Source organism: Schistocerca piceifrons, chromosome 8 (assembly GCF_021461385.2).
Source record: "Schistocerca piceifrons isolate TAMUIC-IGC-003096 chromosome 8, iqSchPice1.1, whole genome shotgun sequence".
NCBI lineage: Eukaryota > Metazoa > Arthropoda > Insecta > Orthoptera > Acrididae > Schistocerca > Schistocerca piceifrons.
In genome coordinates this window covers 321,977,932-321,996,710 of record NC_060145.1, presented here as the reverse complement: position 1 = coordinate 321,996,710, position 18,779 = coordinate 321,977,932, and the positions used below count along the sequence as shown (strand labels likewise).

Below are 18,779 nucleotides of genomic sequence, written 5' to 3'. Positions count from 1 at the left end.
TTGTTACACAGTAGAAATACTACCATAAAGCAGTGAAGTTTAGCTGTCTGCAGCAATGCTATTCACACAGAAAAATGCGCTCTTCAATTTCTAAGCATATCTTTGCACAATAAGAAAAATTTGACGTCAGCAGAGTCGTCACCACCATGCAAATGATGACGTTTTGATATGAAAGTATTCCATTTGAATCCTGAAAAGGAACAGGACTTTTACTGCAGCAGCTTGGGTGGCAAGATGCAATGGAGATCATGAAATTCATTTCTTATTTCTCAATTCTTATCGTCAGTCTCATTTGAGGCACCGTTCACCTTGGGTCTGCATTTCACAAACATTCAAGCTGTGCAACTGTTACATGAAACGTATACCAATAGATAACATATGAACAGTATTTTCATTTGGTCTCCTGTGTGTGTTCTGAAAAATCTTCTGCCATGATGGTGTTTATTTACTGAGTGGTATAGGAGCCTGTGTGTTTTGACAAGACATATCCAAACATGTTGGTAAGTGGTGCCATCAGCCAAATAAATCATAAACTACAAAGAAAATTAATCATGTAACAGAAATTTAACAGATTCTTTCCAATACTCATATGGACGACCTCGCTCTTTTCATTATTTAGGGTTAATTTCCACTTTTTGCACCACACAGATATCTAGACTAAATTATTTTGGATTGGTTTTGATCTTCTGATGACTTTTCTAGACAGCACCATCTGAAAATAATACAAGGGGATGTGCAGATTGTCTCCTAAATCAGCTACTCAGAAACACCATAAAATATTGTATGGCTCTGAGCACTATGGGACTTAACATCTATGGTCATCAGTCTAAAATATTGTAGCTGCACCTAATAGTTTAGTTAGCAGTCCAGACAACATGTTTTTACCAGTCACACAATAATGCTGGAACAATTGCAGAATTATTCCAAGAAAGTCTATGCTCAGTTGCATGTAAATACCCCTGTCATGCGATATAGTTGGAGGTGGCTTTAACCTACAGCATCAAGACTGTCTACAGATTCATTGGAGGTGGTATGGACACACACGTCTTGTGAAGTAGTTCTGTAAACATTTTCCCAACATTCTATTGAGTAGCTAATGTGCAACAGAAATATTTTACACCCTGTAACTACAAACAGGCCAGACCTAGTCAACAGTATGAGCGTAGAGACACGGATTAGTGATCATGATGTTTTTAGGGAGGTGATGATTACTAAATTGAACAAATCCATCAACAAGACTAGGAGAGTATTTCTGCTGTAAAGAGCAGAAAGCTGTTATTAGAAACCTACTTAGACACTGAATGGGTATCACTTAGTTCCAATGCGATGTATGTAGAGCAATAATGAAAAAAATTTGAACTGATTGTAAATCTGGAGAAGTAGGTGCCTAGTCAGTGGATTAGGATGGAAAAGACCCACCATGGTTTCACAAGGGTGTTGAACTCTCGGTTTAAAAGAGAAGGCACAAATGACGACAGACAAAAACTGATAAGAGACTCATGTGTCTGTGAAAAGATCTATGTGCGAGGCATACAGCAACTACCACCACCGCCATATCTTAGATCTGACCAAGAATAATAGAAAATTCTGGTCCTACATAAATTTGCTAAGGGTGTGTAAGGTTTCCATCCAGTCACTAGTTGACTAGTATGGTGCGGCAGTTAAAGATAGAAAACAAAAGCCCCAGTTTTAAATTTCGCATTTAATAAATGCTTCACACAGGAGAATTGTACAAACAAACCATTGTTTGACCATCAAACAGACTGCCGTATGGACGAGATAATAATAGGTATCACTGGCGTAGAGAAACAACTGCAAGAGTTGAAAACAAAAATGTCACCAGGTCCGTATGGAATACCTATAGAGTTTTACAGAGAATACTCTATGGCTTTATGATGTCCTGTGAACCAAAGATGAAGGGTAATAGGCAGATTCCATAGTCCTAGATTTCTGGAAAACTTTTGACATGATGCCCCACTGCAGACTGTTAACGAAGGTCGAGCATAAGGAATAGGTTTGAAGATATATGATTCAAATACTCCTTAAGTAACAGAAGATAAGGGTATCGGCAAGAACACCCAAGGGAAGTGTGAGAGGACAGCTATTTTCTTCTGTACACATAGATAATCTGACGGATAGGATGAGCAGCAATCTGCGGCCATCTGTTCATGAAGCTGAGGTGTACGGGAAGGTGTCATCATTGAGTGACTGTAGGAGGATACAGGATGTCTTGGGACAAAATTTTACTTGGTGTAGTGAATGGCAGCTTGCTCTAACCGCAGCAAAAGTATTGTGCAGTGAACGGTAGCTTGCTGTAAACACAGAAAAATGTAAATTAATGCACATGAGTAGGAAAAAGATCCTGTAATGTTCAATACAGTATTAGTAATGTGTCAGTTAAATATCTAAGAAAAACGTTGCAAAGCGATATGAAATGGAGCAAGCCCGTAAGGTCGGTAGTAGGGAAGGCAAATGATCCAGTATGGTTTATTGGGAGAATGTTAGGAAGGTGTAAGCTTATGTATAAAATTGACAGCATGTAGGATCCCCACCAGTTCGGATTAATGAAAGACGTGGAGGCAATTGAGAGGTGTGCTGCTAGATTTGTTACCAGTAGGTTCGGTTCACATGTGAGTATTACGGAGATACTTTGTGAAATAAAATGGGAACAACTGGACTGAAGATGAAGCTCTTTTAGAGAAACACAATTGAGAAAGTGCACAAAACCGACATCTGCAGCTGACTGCAGAACGATTCTGCTTCCACCAATGTTCATTCTGCGAAAGGATCTTGAAGACATGATTAAACAAATGGCTCATACGGAGATATGTAGACAGTTGTTTTTCTCTTGCTCCATTTGCGAGTGGAACACAAATGGTATGAGTTGCAGTGGTAGAAAATATCCTCTGCTACGCACTATATGGAGCCTGGGGGAGTAGCTGTAAACGCAGATATACTTCAATTTTTTTGCATATTCAACTGATTCTTCCCTAAAACAGATGGTAGGTCATTAATCAGACGAATGTCTACTCTTTCATCTGAATTTAGAACACAGCCAGTGAACACACGCTGCCCTGTAACCAGCACACAATAAGCACCACAAGCAGGAAGTGCTTCTCCATGTAAGAAATGGCCAAATGTCATAGACAATGCCCTATTCTTAGTTTTTGTGTGGGGGACGTTTACGGGAGGTGAATTAAGGTCACTGACACGTCTGCAATCACACTTCACCGATTAACGACACAGGAATCTACTGTATGATCGTATGCATCTGGGTCAAGCATCACACTACTAGTGCTGTATTCGAACATTAATGGTGTGTCTTTCCTCATCTGAATTAACTTACATTTTTCTACATTCAGAGCCAGCTGACATTCATCACAATACCTAGAAATTTTGTCTATGTCATCCTGTATCCTCCTACAGTCACTCAAGAACAACGACTTCCTTACATCACAACATCAACAACAAACAACTGTAGATTGCTGCACATCCTGTCCACCAGATTATTTATGTATATAGAAAATAACAGTGGTAGTATCGCACTTCCCTGGGGCTCTCCTGGTGACGCCCTTTACTCTGATTAACACTAGCCATCGAGGACAACGTACTGGGTTCTGTCGTATTGACAATGGTCAGGAAAGTGTTCCAATAGAGATACACCCACTTGGAGGCAGAGATACCAGGTCTTTGACATTGTAGGTTTTGTTACGTCTTCCTTTGCATGCTATGTGTTTCTTTAGTAGATACAGAAGCGAGGAGCAGATGCTGTTCATGAACAGAGAATTCAGAGATTAATTTATTCTACATCTAACATCAAATATAATACATAACTTTGTTGCTGTATTAGCGGCGTCAGTTGCTAACAGTAGTTTTGAATGTTGAAACATATACAGATACAAAAGATTTATAAATCTGTCACTCTTCAGAAGACGTCGAGTCCTGGCAACTCTGAAAGTCTGTAAACGTTATTCAGCTGGCAAACACACAAAATGGGCTCAGCATGTGAATGTTCGAACATAAGTGCACCCGCCCCTGGCAGTCCGGAGAGGGGTACTTGTATCTTACTGGCAGTGGCGTAATCTTTTGTGGCAGCGTCCTCCTGCCATGATGGCGGTTGTAGGAAACGTGACGGGGGCGGGGCGCATATTTGAAAGTGCAGCTGACCGGGTAGGTGCCGATATCGCAGGTTTGAACACTTAAAAGCAGCCGCACGGAGTGCCCGTGCGGTTTGAGGCACCATGTCACGGATTGCGCGGCCCCTCCTGTCGGAGGTTCGAGTCCTACCTTGGGCGTGTGCGTGTGTGTGTGTGTGTGTGTGTGTGTGTGTGTGTGTGTGTGTGTGTGTGTATGTGTGTTGTTCTTAGCATAAGTTAGTTTAAGCAGTGAGTAGGTCTCGGGACCGATGACCTCAGCAGTTTGGTCCCTTAGCATTTCACACACATTTGAACATTTGAACTTAAAAGCACACGTGAGAAAACACCAGGCAGGTGGGAATGTTCTGTTTGTACCAGTGTTTTAGCCGCACACTCAACAGAATAGTGAGTTAGCGAGATGTAGCACCATGATGTGGTAACCAGAATACCCGTCGTTCCATCAAAAGCACGTATCTCAGTTGGAGAGGCAGGGTCAACTGCAGGAAGTGCAGATATGCCTCGCCTGTGAGGCATTGTGGAAATGTGACTACTCATACTAGGCGGTCGCCAGTAATACCCCCCCACACACTGATACTGACCACGTGCTTATGGTTCGCTGCCACCGTATCATGGGGATTCTCTGTAGGCCAAAAGTGGGTTTTGTGCAGGTTGACGATACCGCCCTTGTAAAGGTAGCTTCATCTGTGATTAGGATGAATGGCAAATCCCAGCATCGTGGTGCTCTGCGCGACGAAGCAGCGACAAAATCTTTGCCGTGGAGATATGCTCTTCATTAATAAGGCCTACACACGTCGTAAATGATACGAATAGTGGCATTTGTCATGGAGGATGTTCCAAGAATAAACTGCAGTCGACTGACTTTTGGCACCTATTGCTTGAGTCATTAAAATAGCAATCACAAAATAATTTTAATTGAAGTATAGGAACAATTTTCACCCCACAATGGCCATCTTCACTAGGTAATCGTTTCTTTCATTGTGTTGATGCTCCAAAAGTGCAGTCAAAAGTATGTGTCATATACCAGCGAGTAACAAGCTTCTGTGCTCTGGAGGATTATCTTTGTAGTCCTGAACTGGCTCCATGTAAAGTTTGCTCATTTCCACAAAGAGAGACATACCTGAAAGATGGGCTCCTACAAGTGTCACACTCCAAGAATAAGGAGGGGAGTGGAGGTTTTGTTTACTGACTTTGAAATGATGAGATACGATTAGTACTGTGGAAATTAAATTCAAATAAGCTGGACTGTATTGCAAGTTTCTTAGTACCCTTTGTATTATGAAAATAACATAAACCTCAGTTGTGAACTATAAATTGTATTTCTTATTCTTATCAAATCATACTTATCCTCTATAAGTATTGATGATGATGATAATGTGTTCTGCCCATAAGACAGGTCTGTCACTGCAAGATCAACATTCTTCAGACCTTGCAGTTTCTGCCATCCTATTTGTAGCTGCATTTGATACATTTATCTTGATGTCATCAATTAGCTGTTATCTTCTCCTTCCTCTGGTCCTCTTCTCAGTGACTATCCCTTCCAGTGCATACTTTTCTGTGCAGTCTGTTCTCAGTGTCTCATCCACTTTCTTTTGCTTCTCTTAATTGTTTCCAGAATTTTTTTTTCCACGTTCACCCTGTGTAACACAACCTCGTTCCTTATTTTATCTGTCCACTTCACATCTTCCATTCTTTTCCAAATCCACATCTTGTAAGCCTCTTAAGCATTTCTTCTGTCTGCCTCACAGTGTCCATGTTTTGCCACCATACACAGCAACAATCAATACAAAACACTTCACTGATCTTTCACCTAATTGCCTGTTCAGTATACCACAGAAAATAATCCTCCTTCTGTAAAACACATCTTTTGCAATGGCTGTTCTTTTTCTATTTCTTGAGTACATGTCATATTTCTTGTTATTTTGCATCCTAGGTAACAGAACTAATCAATTATTTGACCAACTTTTCTCTTCCTCATTAGTCTTGTCAAAACCATTGCCTTAGTCTTCTTCAAATTTACCTTCATTCTATATTCCTTGCAGCTGGTTTTCATCTCCTTTAATATACTTTAAATGCCTTCATTTTCGCTTATTAATACTATGTCTCATTGGGAAATCCTATACAATTGATTATTCTTCTTCCTATTGTCATGTTACTTTTTTTTTTTTTTTTTTTTTTTTTTTTTTTTTTTTTTTTAAGTAAATGGATGCTAAACAGACTATGTATCTGTATTAATTGTACAAATGTATTGTTTCATCACAGTATGTACAGATAAAATTCTCTTGAGCTTCCAGTCACACCAAGTGATTTAAGATCCACGAGTTGTCAGGCAAGTTCTCTTCAGCCATTGTCAAGTGGTGACTGTCTTTTGGTTTGCTGCTACCATCCTTATAAAGCCATGCTACCTTCTGTGACATCACTAATATTTGCTCCATTGCCATATAAGGTAATGTTTTCACGGCATGCCCTGTGTGTCTTCTTCAACTTTCTGATGGCCATGCCCTGCGCACCGTCTTCAACTTTCTGTTGGTCAGTCCCAAGCCATGCTTAACTGCAGACCACCATCTTTATTGAGGGTGTTGTCACAAGTTTTTCTCTCAGTCATTTCTTTTACTACCCTATCCCAGAAACTATTAGTCCATGTAATAACAGATGTCTCGTCAATGTTGTTGAAGACAACACAATGTCTGTTTTCTAGAGCATGCTCTGCTGGCATTGATTTCTCAGGGTACCGAAGCAAAAGCAGCTGTCATGTTCTCCACAGCACTGTTCAATAGTATGCACAGTGTGTCTGACATAAAATTGTCTACACCCACCCAGGAATGTGTAGAATACCATGTGGGTGTGTACAGTTTTATGTCAGACAGAGTCTGCATCTTACTGAACAGCACTGTGTAAAACACGAGATGCTTCCGCCTTCAGTACCTTGAGAAACCAGTTGTAGCAGAGCACTAGAAAACAGACATTGTATTCTCATCAACAAGATGTGTGTTATTACGTGGATTAATAGTTTCTGGGGTAGCATAATGAAATAAGTAATCGAGATAAAAATTTACGAAAAACCCTCAACAAAGATGGCAGTCTGGAGCTAACCATGGCTTGTGACCTGGGCATCAGATTGAAGTGGGCAGTCAATGAAAATATTGTCTCATATGGTGCTGGAGTGAGCACCAGTGATGTCGCAGACAGCAGTGTTGCTATAAAAAATAAGGATGGTAGAAGGAAACAAAAGACACTTGGCTGAAAGGTCAAGTGTTTGAAACCAATTGGTGCGGCTGGATGCTACAAAGAATTTTATCAGTGTTAATTGTATTATAAACAGTTTCTGCAGTGTAGATGCTCGAAATCTTGGTTGCAGCTCGAGTGTCCAGACGAACTGCGGAAATCTGTGCGGGAACAGGTGGAGCAGGGTCTGCTCAGTGGCTACACAGAGCAGTTCCTCGACTTTGAAACCATCACACCATACCCTGTGGGCATTGTGGGCATGCCGGACTACAATTTCTTTCCAGAATTTAGCGGCCATATGTGGTACAACCAAATGCAACAGGTATGTAGATGCACTCAGTATTATTGAACAGTAAGAATTATTGAGATTATTCGGAGGACATACTGTAACATAGCTATTCTCCTGGTGCACAAGATATATGAGACAGGTGAAATATCCTCAGCCTTCAGCCTACATGAACATTATTGTGGACCACCTGCATCCCTTCATACTTACTTGATGTCTTCCCCATCAATGATGGCATCTTCTAGCAGGGTGATTGTTCATGTCACAAGCCCAAAATTGTACTACAGTGGTCTGAGGAGCATGATTGTGAGCTCGTGTTGATGTCTTTGCCATCAAATTTACCTGCTCTGAACCCTGTGGAGCACGTTTGGGATGCTGTCAGGTGACAGCTCCATGCCTACAAACCACTGGCTTGTAATTTATGGGAGTTGCATGACCTCTACATAGACACATTGATGCCATATACCAAAAATCACTACCAATGGCTTCTTGTAACCATTCCCCACAGAATCACTGCCATTTTGCATTCCAACAGTGGACCAGCATGCTGTCACAAGGAGTGATCAAAAAGTAATGGGAATCTTTGTTTTTATTAAAGAATGTTTATTTATTCATAAACATCAACTTGTCCTCTTCAAAGTAATCCCCCTCAAATATAATATATTTGTTCCACTACTTTTTCCAACCTTGGTAGCATTTCTGGAACTCAGTTTTCATTATGGTGTTCAGCTCTTTGAGTGATTCTGTTTTTATCTCACCAATTGCCACCAAATGACATCATTACATGGTTCCCTTCAGCCTCACGAGTAGAAAGAAGTCATAAGGGGCCATGTCTGGCAAACATGATGGCTGAGGCAATATAATGGTTTTGTTTTTTTGCCAAAAAATGACGAACAAGCATTGAGATGTCAGCGGGAACATTATTTTGATGCAATTCCTACAAGTGGTTTTGTCACAGTTCTGTTAGTTTTCTTCAGATTGCTTCATCCACATAGCACATAGCTGCCAGATAGTATTCCTTATTGACCATACAACCATAAAGCAGGAACTCATGACACACTATCCCATTGTGTTTAAAGAAAACACTGATAAGAACTGTCATGTGGGCAACCACTCACTTATAGCTGATAAATGCACGGTGCACAGAAACACAACAGAAAACATTATTCACTCATGCTTTTGAGCTCTTGCTTTTTCTCTAGTAAAAAGTACACATATTCACACACACAACTACACAGACACTCAAATGCAAACTCCTGCAGTCGTGGCAAGACTCACATAGTATATATTATACTCATTTACCAAAACATTGTTCCAGATGCTTGTAAATTTATGTTGATAACTTGGAAAGTGCATAATCTGAATCTCAAAATGTTTACCTTCATTTCAGAATTACTTTTCCACTTATGAGGGGTCCACTGAAGACAGTTATGTTCATTGGACTATAAAGAATTGTATCTATTACCTCATTTTTAAGTAGCATTTATTCTTTTCAGTGAGTGACTGTATCGTATGTATGAATGAGGAAGTGCTAAATAATGTATAATAATAATTTTCAACTTTTTTGTCAACAGGGATCTCAGCATGGAGGAGCAAATTATTTGAGGCAATCAGATGACAAACTCCAGCCATTTGGGGCCTGGAATGTGTGTGGTAATGACAGCCGAGGCCACCAAGGTGGGTACAGCATTTACATAACACAGCAAGAATGTTTTGAATAACAAGTGATACTAGTTAAAGATACATGTTCATCCAATTACAAAATCTTTGTATGATTCTTTATCAACTGAGTGATCTTTAGTGGTGAGATACTGGACTTACAACTGGAAATAAATGTGTCCTATTGTAAGGTCAGCTTTCACTGCAGAAATTTTTCATTTCTGTTTATTCTTCTTTCTTCAACTTAACCAAGGGTCATTGTATCCTGTTTTCTCCTCACAATTGACCAAATTCACCAGGTCTAATAACTGAATATCATAATCAGTTCTAACTGAAAGATAAGCAGGCATTAATGTCTCCAACTTCTTTTTGTTCATTGTCACCTGCTTTCCATTAAATGTGTTTGCAGTGCATGTTGCTGCCTTACAAACTCACAGCCCTCCAGAAACACAGCTCTCTTTATTGACAATTGATGCTGTAGAATGTGTGTCCATTTCTCAAAAGTAAAGCCAAGCATTTAAATTATGTCAAATAAGTCAACTGATGCCTGTAACTAGTCTCAGCCAAAACAGCAGTGAATGAAGTACTGAAATCTATCCAATATATTAATTAATTATAGAAGATTAACTGTCAGGGACTGCTTCAGAGTGGCATAACACATTATGGAAAGTCACTGGTGAGTACTCTCTGAATGCCACCTTCCTGCTGTTTCAGAGCATTTGATTTGCTGCGATAAACCTTTTCATTAGCCTTAGCCTAAAATGACTGAATGAGGAAACTACATTAGAATTATGTGCTGCCCACTCATGAGAACTGTGATGAACTGTCCATTATTGTTGAAAATGCTTACCAAGCAAGCAACAGGCATCAACAAATATTATATGATAAGTCTTTTTTAATAGTTTCATTAGTTTCCCTTTGTGTTGTACATAGTCTCCCTCATCTGAAATATTGACAGTTGTTTTTATTTTGCCCTGAAGTGGATTCTGCTGTTTAGTTAGTTCAACGTTCTGTGGATCATACTTGTAACCTCTCACTGTGATATGAAATGATTCAGTTCTACAATTACTGTATATCTTCTCAGCAGTGGGGAGCAGAAGCATTCATTAAGTAGATATAATTTCAATTTGTGTTTCAAGCTACTTTTATTATCCATTCAAGTTTTTATGTACTTAACTAAGTGAGTGATCAAGGATTTTTATGGCTGAATACCCCACTCCTTTCGGTGCCACACTAAGGGTGAATGATGGATTGTGTAAATCATTTCTACTTTTAATACGATATTTATGAAAGTACTGTTGCTTCCTGACAACATGCTTCATAAATGCACTATGAGATTGTTGTCAGCATATCCAACTGTTTAACGAACTGTCTACTTTACATTTCCATCTTCAAAATCTAATATTATCCATAATGCGAAAGTTGCAGAGGCAAGGTGTTTAAGGTCTGCAGAATGTGACTTCCAGTTCATGATCTATTCAGTGTAAACACCTACGAATTAAGAATATTCTGTTTCATTTATTGATTCATCCTTGTACATTATTTCTAACGATATGGTCAAGACTTACGCAGTACTGTTTATTTATACAGAACAGCAGGTATTGTCTTTTATTTAAATCCAGCAATAGCCCATTTGAAGATAACCAGTTATTAATTCTCAAAAAATGCTATTTACATTTTAAAGTGTTGAAGTTACTGAATTGGGCTTAATTATAATACCTTCATTGCCAGCAAAGAGAACTATTTTTGCTGTTTGGATGTATGATGGAAGATCATTTATGTACAGGGTGATCATAACTAAAGTTAAACTTTCAAACTACTGAAAAAATAACACCACTGGTCAGAATTACATCAAATTGCAATGGAATATTATTGGAGAAGGGGAAAAACTTATGGCAGAAGAAAAAAAATAGTGTGAAAACTGATCAGTAGAAGTCGAAATACATAAATGAAAACAACTGTCATGCTCATTGAAGTTGATATAAACACGCTGGGTACACAGAATTTGCCTATTTTCACATCTGCTATGTTTGCCATGACTGTCTCAATGCAGAATCATGCTCTGTTTGTAAAGCTGTATTACAAGAATGATGAGTGCGCACATGTCACTCGGCAGAAATTCCGGAGACTGAAGGGTTTGAAAAAAGGCATTTAATAGCAGTCGACTACAAATGACAAATGAATCATACAGCAATGCGTAAGGTGTACTTTTGATGTTAAACTTTACTACTCAGTGTGCATGGTTGTACAGTTGTGATACTGTTAGTTACATAAGCCCATGCACCACGCAAGGTCAAATCACATCGGATGGGAAAAATCGGTTTTTAATTGTCCTCAGGCAAAAAACTGCATAAAAAGCATCAATCACATCAGTTTTGAATTGTCCTGAGGCCAAAAACTGCATAAAAAGCAACAGTCAGAATCAAATCAGATTAATAATTCCCATTTGACTGGCGCAAAACATTTTCAATATGCTGTCGACTGTTTTCTGCAACAAGTTGAAACAGCATGTTCCACAGCTGATTGAAGTGTTTCTGGGGTCATGTACAGAATGTGTTGTGCAATGTGTGCCTTCAGTGCAGCTAAATTTGCAGTTGGAACACTGAACACAGCATCTTTCAGATAGCCCCACAGCCAGAAGTCACACCGATTAAGATCAGGTGATCGGGATGGCCAGGCTGTAGGGAAATGACATCTGATAATTCTAGCATTTCCGAAATGGTGCTTCAGCAGCTGCTTAACTGGATTTTCAATGTGAGGAGGTGCGCCATCTTGCATAAAAATGATCCCATCCACACATCCATGCTGTTGGAGAGCTAGAATGATGTGGTTGCACAAAAGACACTCATAGCACTTACCAGTGATGGTACAGGTAACAGGAATGGAAGCACCTGTCTCTTTGAAAAAATATGGTCATATGACATGGTGTCCATTTCATTTTCATTGAAAAAGGGGACATTTATGATAAATGAGAGAAAAACCTGGGACAATGAAGGAAAAAAAAAAAAAAAAAAAAAAAAAAAAAAAAGGGACATAAATATGTATGGACTAAATTTAATACACATACAAGTTTACCTTTACAACGTGCACTCAGATGATCCCAAATAACTTTTTACAATTATTCTGCCACACTATCACCGTACTTTTCACTTTTATGTACTTTATCAAGAAGTGCATTTTCGTTTGAAATTGTATCATAAAAGTCAGTATACGATACACCATTAAAGTGTGTTTTGACAATGAGCAAGGCCCTCACTGTTTCAAATTTCATTCTGTTTTTTTTTTTTTAAAATCATGTTTTTCATGTTAGTGTTTTTACTTTTGAAATAAGCAAATATTTTGCACCACGTTGCACTAACACTTTCTTTGTCTCCTTCTTCACTTTTTATGAGGTTCTGTGCACATGAAAATTCATCGAACAGTTCGTCTTCATTGAACAGTTAGTCTTCATCAATAGGAAAATTTGGTACAATACTTTTAACAAAAACAACAGTCCTGAATATCCTTCCACTGTAGCTGCTCCTTTTCAGTATTAACCCAGTCAAATGCTTTAAAAGGTGTGAGAAATGGTGAACACCATTCTTTAATATACTCAATGCAAGAGTCATAGAAGACGTCAGCATAAATATGAAATTGTTCTACAGTAATTTCACCCTCTTCTTCCAACTTTCTTAGAGTCTCATGTACAAAGGATGTGAGAAATCTTTCAGATTTTCTTCATTGAAATTTGCCCAATAATTTGTTTATTTCTTGATAAACTTCCACTGTTGTGATTTCTTATTTCTCAATACATTTAACTGTTGTGGAGAAAGGTTTTAGCTGGCTAACAAGAAAATGTAGAAGAACAATAGACACAGGATTATCAAAGAATTGTTTAAGGATAACAGGACACTTATCAAGGGAAATGAAATATGATTTCAAAGCAGGAAATATCTCTACAATTCTTTCCAATGCTGGTAGCAGAGATAGCCACCTTGTCTTGCTGTGCCCAAGTACAGTTTTGTATTCAGTTTCAGTAAACTTACAGAATGACTTCAGAGATTCAACCCTTACTGTATATATGTACACATATGCCCAAATCCTGTATCATATCTGTGACACTCTCTCCCATATTTCGCTATGATACAAAACATGCTGCCTTTCTTTGAACTTTTTCAATGTACTCCGTCAGTCCTACCTGGTAAGGATCCCACACCGTGCAGCAGTAATCTAAAAGAGGACGGACAAGCGTAGTGCTGGTAGATTTTGTTTACCATTAATTGGCAGTCAATGGGTAGGCAATCTGAGCCAGCTTGTAAGGAATTGTGCACCACATGTGCTGGATAGCCAACGCCTACTATATTATTCACTGTGTTCTGTTGCAATTTATAGAACAAATTGTTTTTTCCTTTCCTCTGCTTACCACCAAAATTGGTGTTAGTGTTGTCTGCAGAAACTGCAATCACCTTTCCCTCAAGATCATATTTCTTTAAAACCTCCAGCACATAATTCTGAAGTAAATCTGAAGTTTCTCCAGCTAAATTAACCAATTCGAGCACTTTCACTGTGATGCCATTTTCAGGGTGAAAATACCTGATAAGGAGAGGAACCAACTTCAAATCCAGATGATTCGATGTATCAATCATTACAGAAATGAATCGAGCACTTTTCAGTTCATTTAAAACCTGCTGAGCTGCATACGGTGCAATAACATTTGAAATGACTGCATTACATCTTGTGTGTCCACATGTGAATTTAGGATTGAAAAGTTTTTTTAACAACTGCTGTAGTACAGTCCATTGACTTAAAGCTATGGTTATGTATTGCACTGTGGTATGCAAACATAGCTTCTTGTGTTGCCAACTGCCTATCCATTTCTGTTACTGATTTTAAGTTTACATAGTAGTCACTCGTGCATTTATTTGCTCTTTTCGTTTGATCACTCATGCGATGTTTCTTCTTCTTAATGTGATTCACAATGTCAGACCTTCCACCATCACCAATAGCAAATTTTGATCTGCACAACATACATTCTACAGTTTCTCCACTACCAGTGATAAAAGGAAACAAGCTTTTTATATTGGTGTTAAAGTTACACTTTCGTTTTGGCATAATGAAACAGTGATTGCACAGTGCAGAACATTAACAGTGTGGTGACGAAAGCCAGAGAGCAAATATCAGTGGTGTAGAGTATCTCTGGACCGAAAGGATGGATTCAGTGGATCAATTTAGAAGAGAAGAATCTTCGTTGTTATTCGTAACCTATAGTGCGTTTAAAATTACTTGTGACTTTTGACAGTTTGGTACATGTTTGAGGTATGCTGAAAGTCATCACACGCTTTCTAGCGTAAATAATTGCGCAGTTAATAGCAAGTCAAACAACCAGTAGTGTAAAATACTCTAGCCAAGCGGAATCATAAAAAACGGGACATTTTAGCGTCCCCAAAAAAACTTTCGGGACAGTGGGACATTTTGGTAAAAAACGGGACTGTCGCTGGAAAAACGGGACGAATGTACACCCTACCCTATGATAAATGATGTTGTAAACCCACACCACACAGTGACCTTTTCAGGATGAAGTGGTACTGGTTGATTTGTGTGTGGATTTTCCGTTGCCCATATTTGACAATTCTGTATATTGACATATCCTATCAGATGGAACTGGGCTTTGTTTGTCCACAAAATATTCCATGGCCAATCATTGTCCACTTCCATGCAAGCAAGAAATTCTAAAGCTCTCTTGCTGGCAGGTCAACAGGAAGCAACTCATGCACATGGGTAATTTTGAATGGATGGCAAAGAAGGATGTTTCGTAGGATTTTACGGTCCTTGCTCACGAGTATGTCCAGTTTTCGGGCAATTCTCCATGCACTACACATTTGCACACCACCACTTGTCTCCTCCTGCATTGCTGTGCCCACTGCCTCCACTGACATCAAATCAATTTGTTTTCTCTCTCTACCAGGGTGCACACCAAAAGAACCCATCTTTTTGAATTTCTGCATCATTTTCTGCAAACCCACGGCAGCCATCGGACCAATGCCTTTTTTCAAACCTTTCAGTGTCCAGAACTTCTGCAGAGTGACATGTGCCCAGTCATCATTCTTGTAATACAGAGTGCGATTCTGCATTAAGACAGTCATGGCAAACATCGCAGATGTGAAAGGAGGAAAATTCTGTGTATACCAACTGCAATGGGTCGTGTGCATGACAGGTGTTTTCATTTGTGTATTCTGACCTCTATTGATCAATTTTCACACTATGTTTTCTCTTCTGCCGTATCTTTTCCCCCTTCTCTGATAGTATTCCGTTGCAATTTGACATTGTTCTGACCAGTGGTGTTATTTCTACAGCATTTTGAAAGTTTAACTTTAATTATAATCACCCTGTATATTTGATGTATTCAGTTATGATGATGGGCCAAGTTCCTTGATGTTATAATGTACTACTCTCACTACTTTGCCTATCCCCCGAAGAAGCTCTATACCCCATAAATGTTATAAGGTACTGATGCTTGACTTGATATCCGGCCTACCTAACAATGCCCTGCAGAAGTTGTGGCAGTGAGTGATACTGTCACCATGAAATACTCCACATTACTTAGTGCTGTTGGATCATCTTGTGTCAGTGTTGAATTCATGGATCGGTGTTGTGCCAATTCCTCCATGTCTAGATATGTTGGCTTCAACCAGTCACTACAGATTGTTTTGTGTCTACTGTTCTGGTCATTTCGTAGGTATTTGTATAACTCAAAAGTACATTGTATGGCCCTGTATACATTTGATGTAATGGCAGGTGCACTGTATCATCTTGGAGCCAGATTTGTGATGCCTTGTGAATGAAAATCTGTGTTTCACTGTATCTGACAGGTGGGCTCACCCACAAAATCTCATGTATATGCCGAGCTGCCCTGTGAACTCCATTACTTCTGGTGTTGGGGTCTGAACTCTTTTCAGGCTCATGAGCTCCCCTGCCACCCACCCTCAACCATTCTCCATAGGCCATTTGGGCTGGTGAACATTTTAAATTGTCCTTGATCACTGTGCACAGGTCCAGCAATAGTAGCAGTAGTGCCCCCATCAATATAGGCGAAGAATAAATCAGTGCAGCCTTTAGGTACGATGCAGCCTTTCCACTGTTCCATCACCCTTAAAGTGTCAGCTGGCAGTGCGCAGATGGTTGCAACTTCATAGCTGTAGGATTTCTGCATAAAACTGTGATTCAAATTGTCATCTGCAATCCATAGTAATTGAGTGAGGAATACCAAATCTGAAAACCATACACTCACTAATGCCTTAGCCACCATCTCTGCTGAGATTTCTGGTACAGGTATAGCTTCTGGCCATCTGCAAGTGTAACCAGATAACAGTGGCCATCTGAATATGATAATTGTCCCATGATGTCCACATTGTTGTTGTTGTTGTGGTCTTCAGTCCTGTGACTGGTTTGATGCAGCTCTCCGCGCTACTCTATCCTGTGCAAGCTTCTTCATCTCCCAGTACCTACTGCAACCTACATCCTTCTGAATCTGCTTAGTGTGTTCATCTCTTGGTCTCCCTCTACGATTTTTGCCCTCCACGCTGCCCTCGAATACTAAACTAGTGATTCCTTGATGCCTCAGAACATGTCCTACCAACCGACCCCTTCTTCTAGTCAAGTTGTGCCACAAACTTCTCTTCTCCCCAATCCTGTATGATGTCCACATGTATGTGGCAAAATCAGACTGCAGGTGATGGGTGCTGCGTAACTGTTGTACAAGCCTGTTGACCAACTTTGCTGCTTTCACACTCGAGGCAAGGCAAGAACAAGCCGAAGTTCTGCAGTCTTTCTGCCCTCCAGGCCACACCACTTTGCTTCCACTAATTTTGTCATAGCATGCATGCTAAATTATATAGAGCTTGGAAAACCCTATATCCAAATTGTCCAGTACTGTAAGGTCATTGTACTCTTCACTATGTGTCACACTAAATGCTTATATCACCACATAGGGCAGGAATGTGGTTTAGCTGTAATGCCGCATGTTCATTTGTTAGCAAATCATTTATTACTGTATTATCTCACTGCTTTACCACTATCTCCATCCATGGCAATGCTTGTAGTCTGGCACAATTCTATGACAGAGAATCCATAACAATGTTGTCCTTTCTGGAAATGTGCCACTCATTGGTTGTACACGGTGCTATATGCTATGCCTATCTGCACTGTTGCAGTGAGCTGTGATCTGTGGTACATTGGAAGAGTGACATTAGCCGTTGCTGATCCGTAAAGACTGTGAAATGTCTATGGTCTACCAATGATTGAAAGTGTTTAATGGCTGCAAAGATTGCTAATGATTTCCAATGAATGGTGCTCCATTTCCTTCATCACGGCATGACACAGTCAAGTAAAAGTGGGTGGTTACCATCTGATAGCCACCTTTTATTGCAGTGCTGCTCCTATAGCATTTTTACTTACATCTACCATGATGGCCAGTTGAGTGTTAATTCGTAGATGAGCCAATTGTCCTGCTTGCGCCAAACATCACTTGATTGTGAGGAATGCAGGTTTTCTTACCGGCATCCAACAAGGTACTTTTTCACTACCGGCCAGGTGTTTGCCCACAAGTGATGCGGTGAGTGGTTCTTACTGCCTTGCCAGCCCCAGACGATGTTGTCAGTAGAAGTTTACCGTATCTAAATGTCTGTGTAATCCCTTGTACATTGTCAGTATTGTCATGTTCTGTACTACCTTGACCCATCCCAGCAGTGATGCCAGCCTGGCCAGAGAGACAACATATCCAAAGTTTGCTGAGTACACATTTATCTGAACTAACTATTATGCCAAATTCTTGCAGACTCTGAAAAAGCTTCCAAAAATGGGACATGTGTTCTTTGGTTGTTGGCGAAAATATGAGAATATCTTCCATGTAACATTAAAAAAATAGCAGACCCTGTGATATATCATGCGCAAAACATTGTCACATCTCTGCAGTATTCCTCAACCCAAAGGACATAGATTTGTACTGAAAAAGCCCAAAATGTATTGTCAACATGGTTTTTGGTATATCCCTCACTGCCACAGTAATTTGCGTATAGGCTTTTTCACAATCAACAATGCAAAACAGTTGAGCTTGGGTGACAGCATTATTAAAGGGCGTTACGTTTGGCATTGAGTAACGGTCACATATTGCTCAAGTATTGAGTGCTGCATAATCTCCAAATAATCACCATGATCCATCTTTCTTTCTCACTATGTGTAAGAGAGATGCCCACAGCTATCCAATATGTCTACAATACCTGATTTCAGGAACTCTTCAAAGCCAAGATGCACCGCCAAGAGTTTGTGCGGTTACAGTCTCCTTGGATGAGCTGCAGCGATCTGGACCATCATTGTGCAGTTGTGATGCCTTATAGAGTGTCTGCATCTCCCCTTGGTAGTGAATTTGTGGCAGCAATGGGAACTCTTGTATTATTCGGCCAAAGTGCTCATCCTCGTGT

At 39.7% G+C, this 18,779-nt stretch overlaps 1 protein-coding gene across 1 annotated transcript in view; it reads left to right on the top strand.

Moving 5' to 3' along the window:
- LOC124712319 (transcription factor SPT20 homolog) overlaps nucleotides 1–18,779 on the top strand; it is a 260,275-nt gene that overhangs the window by 227,420 nt on the left and 14,076 nt on the right. The window contains exons 2-3 of the mRNA XM_047242613.1: nucleotides 7,513–7,701; nucleotides 9,240–9,342. Of these exons, the coding sequence (XP_047098569.1) occupies nucleotides 7,513–7,701; nucleotides 9,240–9,342 (292 nt within the window). The remainder of the gene's footprint in view (nucleotides 1–7,512; nucleotides 7,702–9,239; nucleotides 9,343–18,779) is intronic.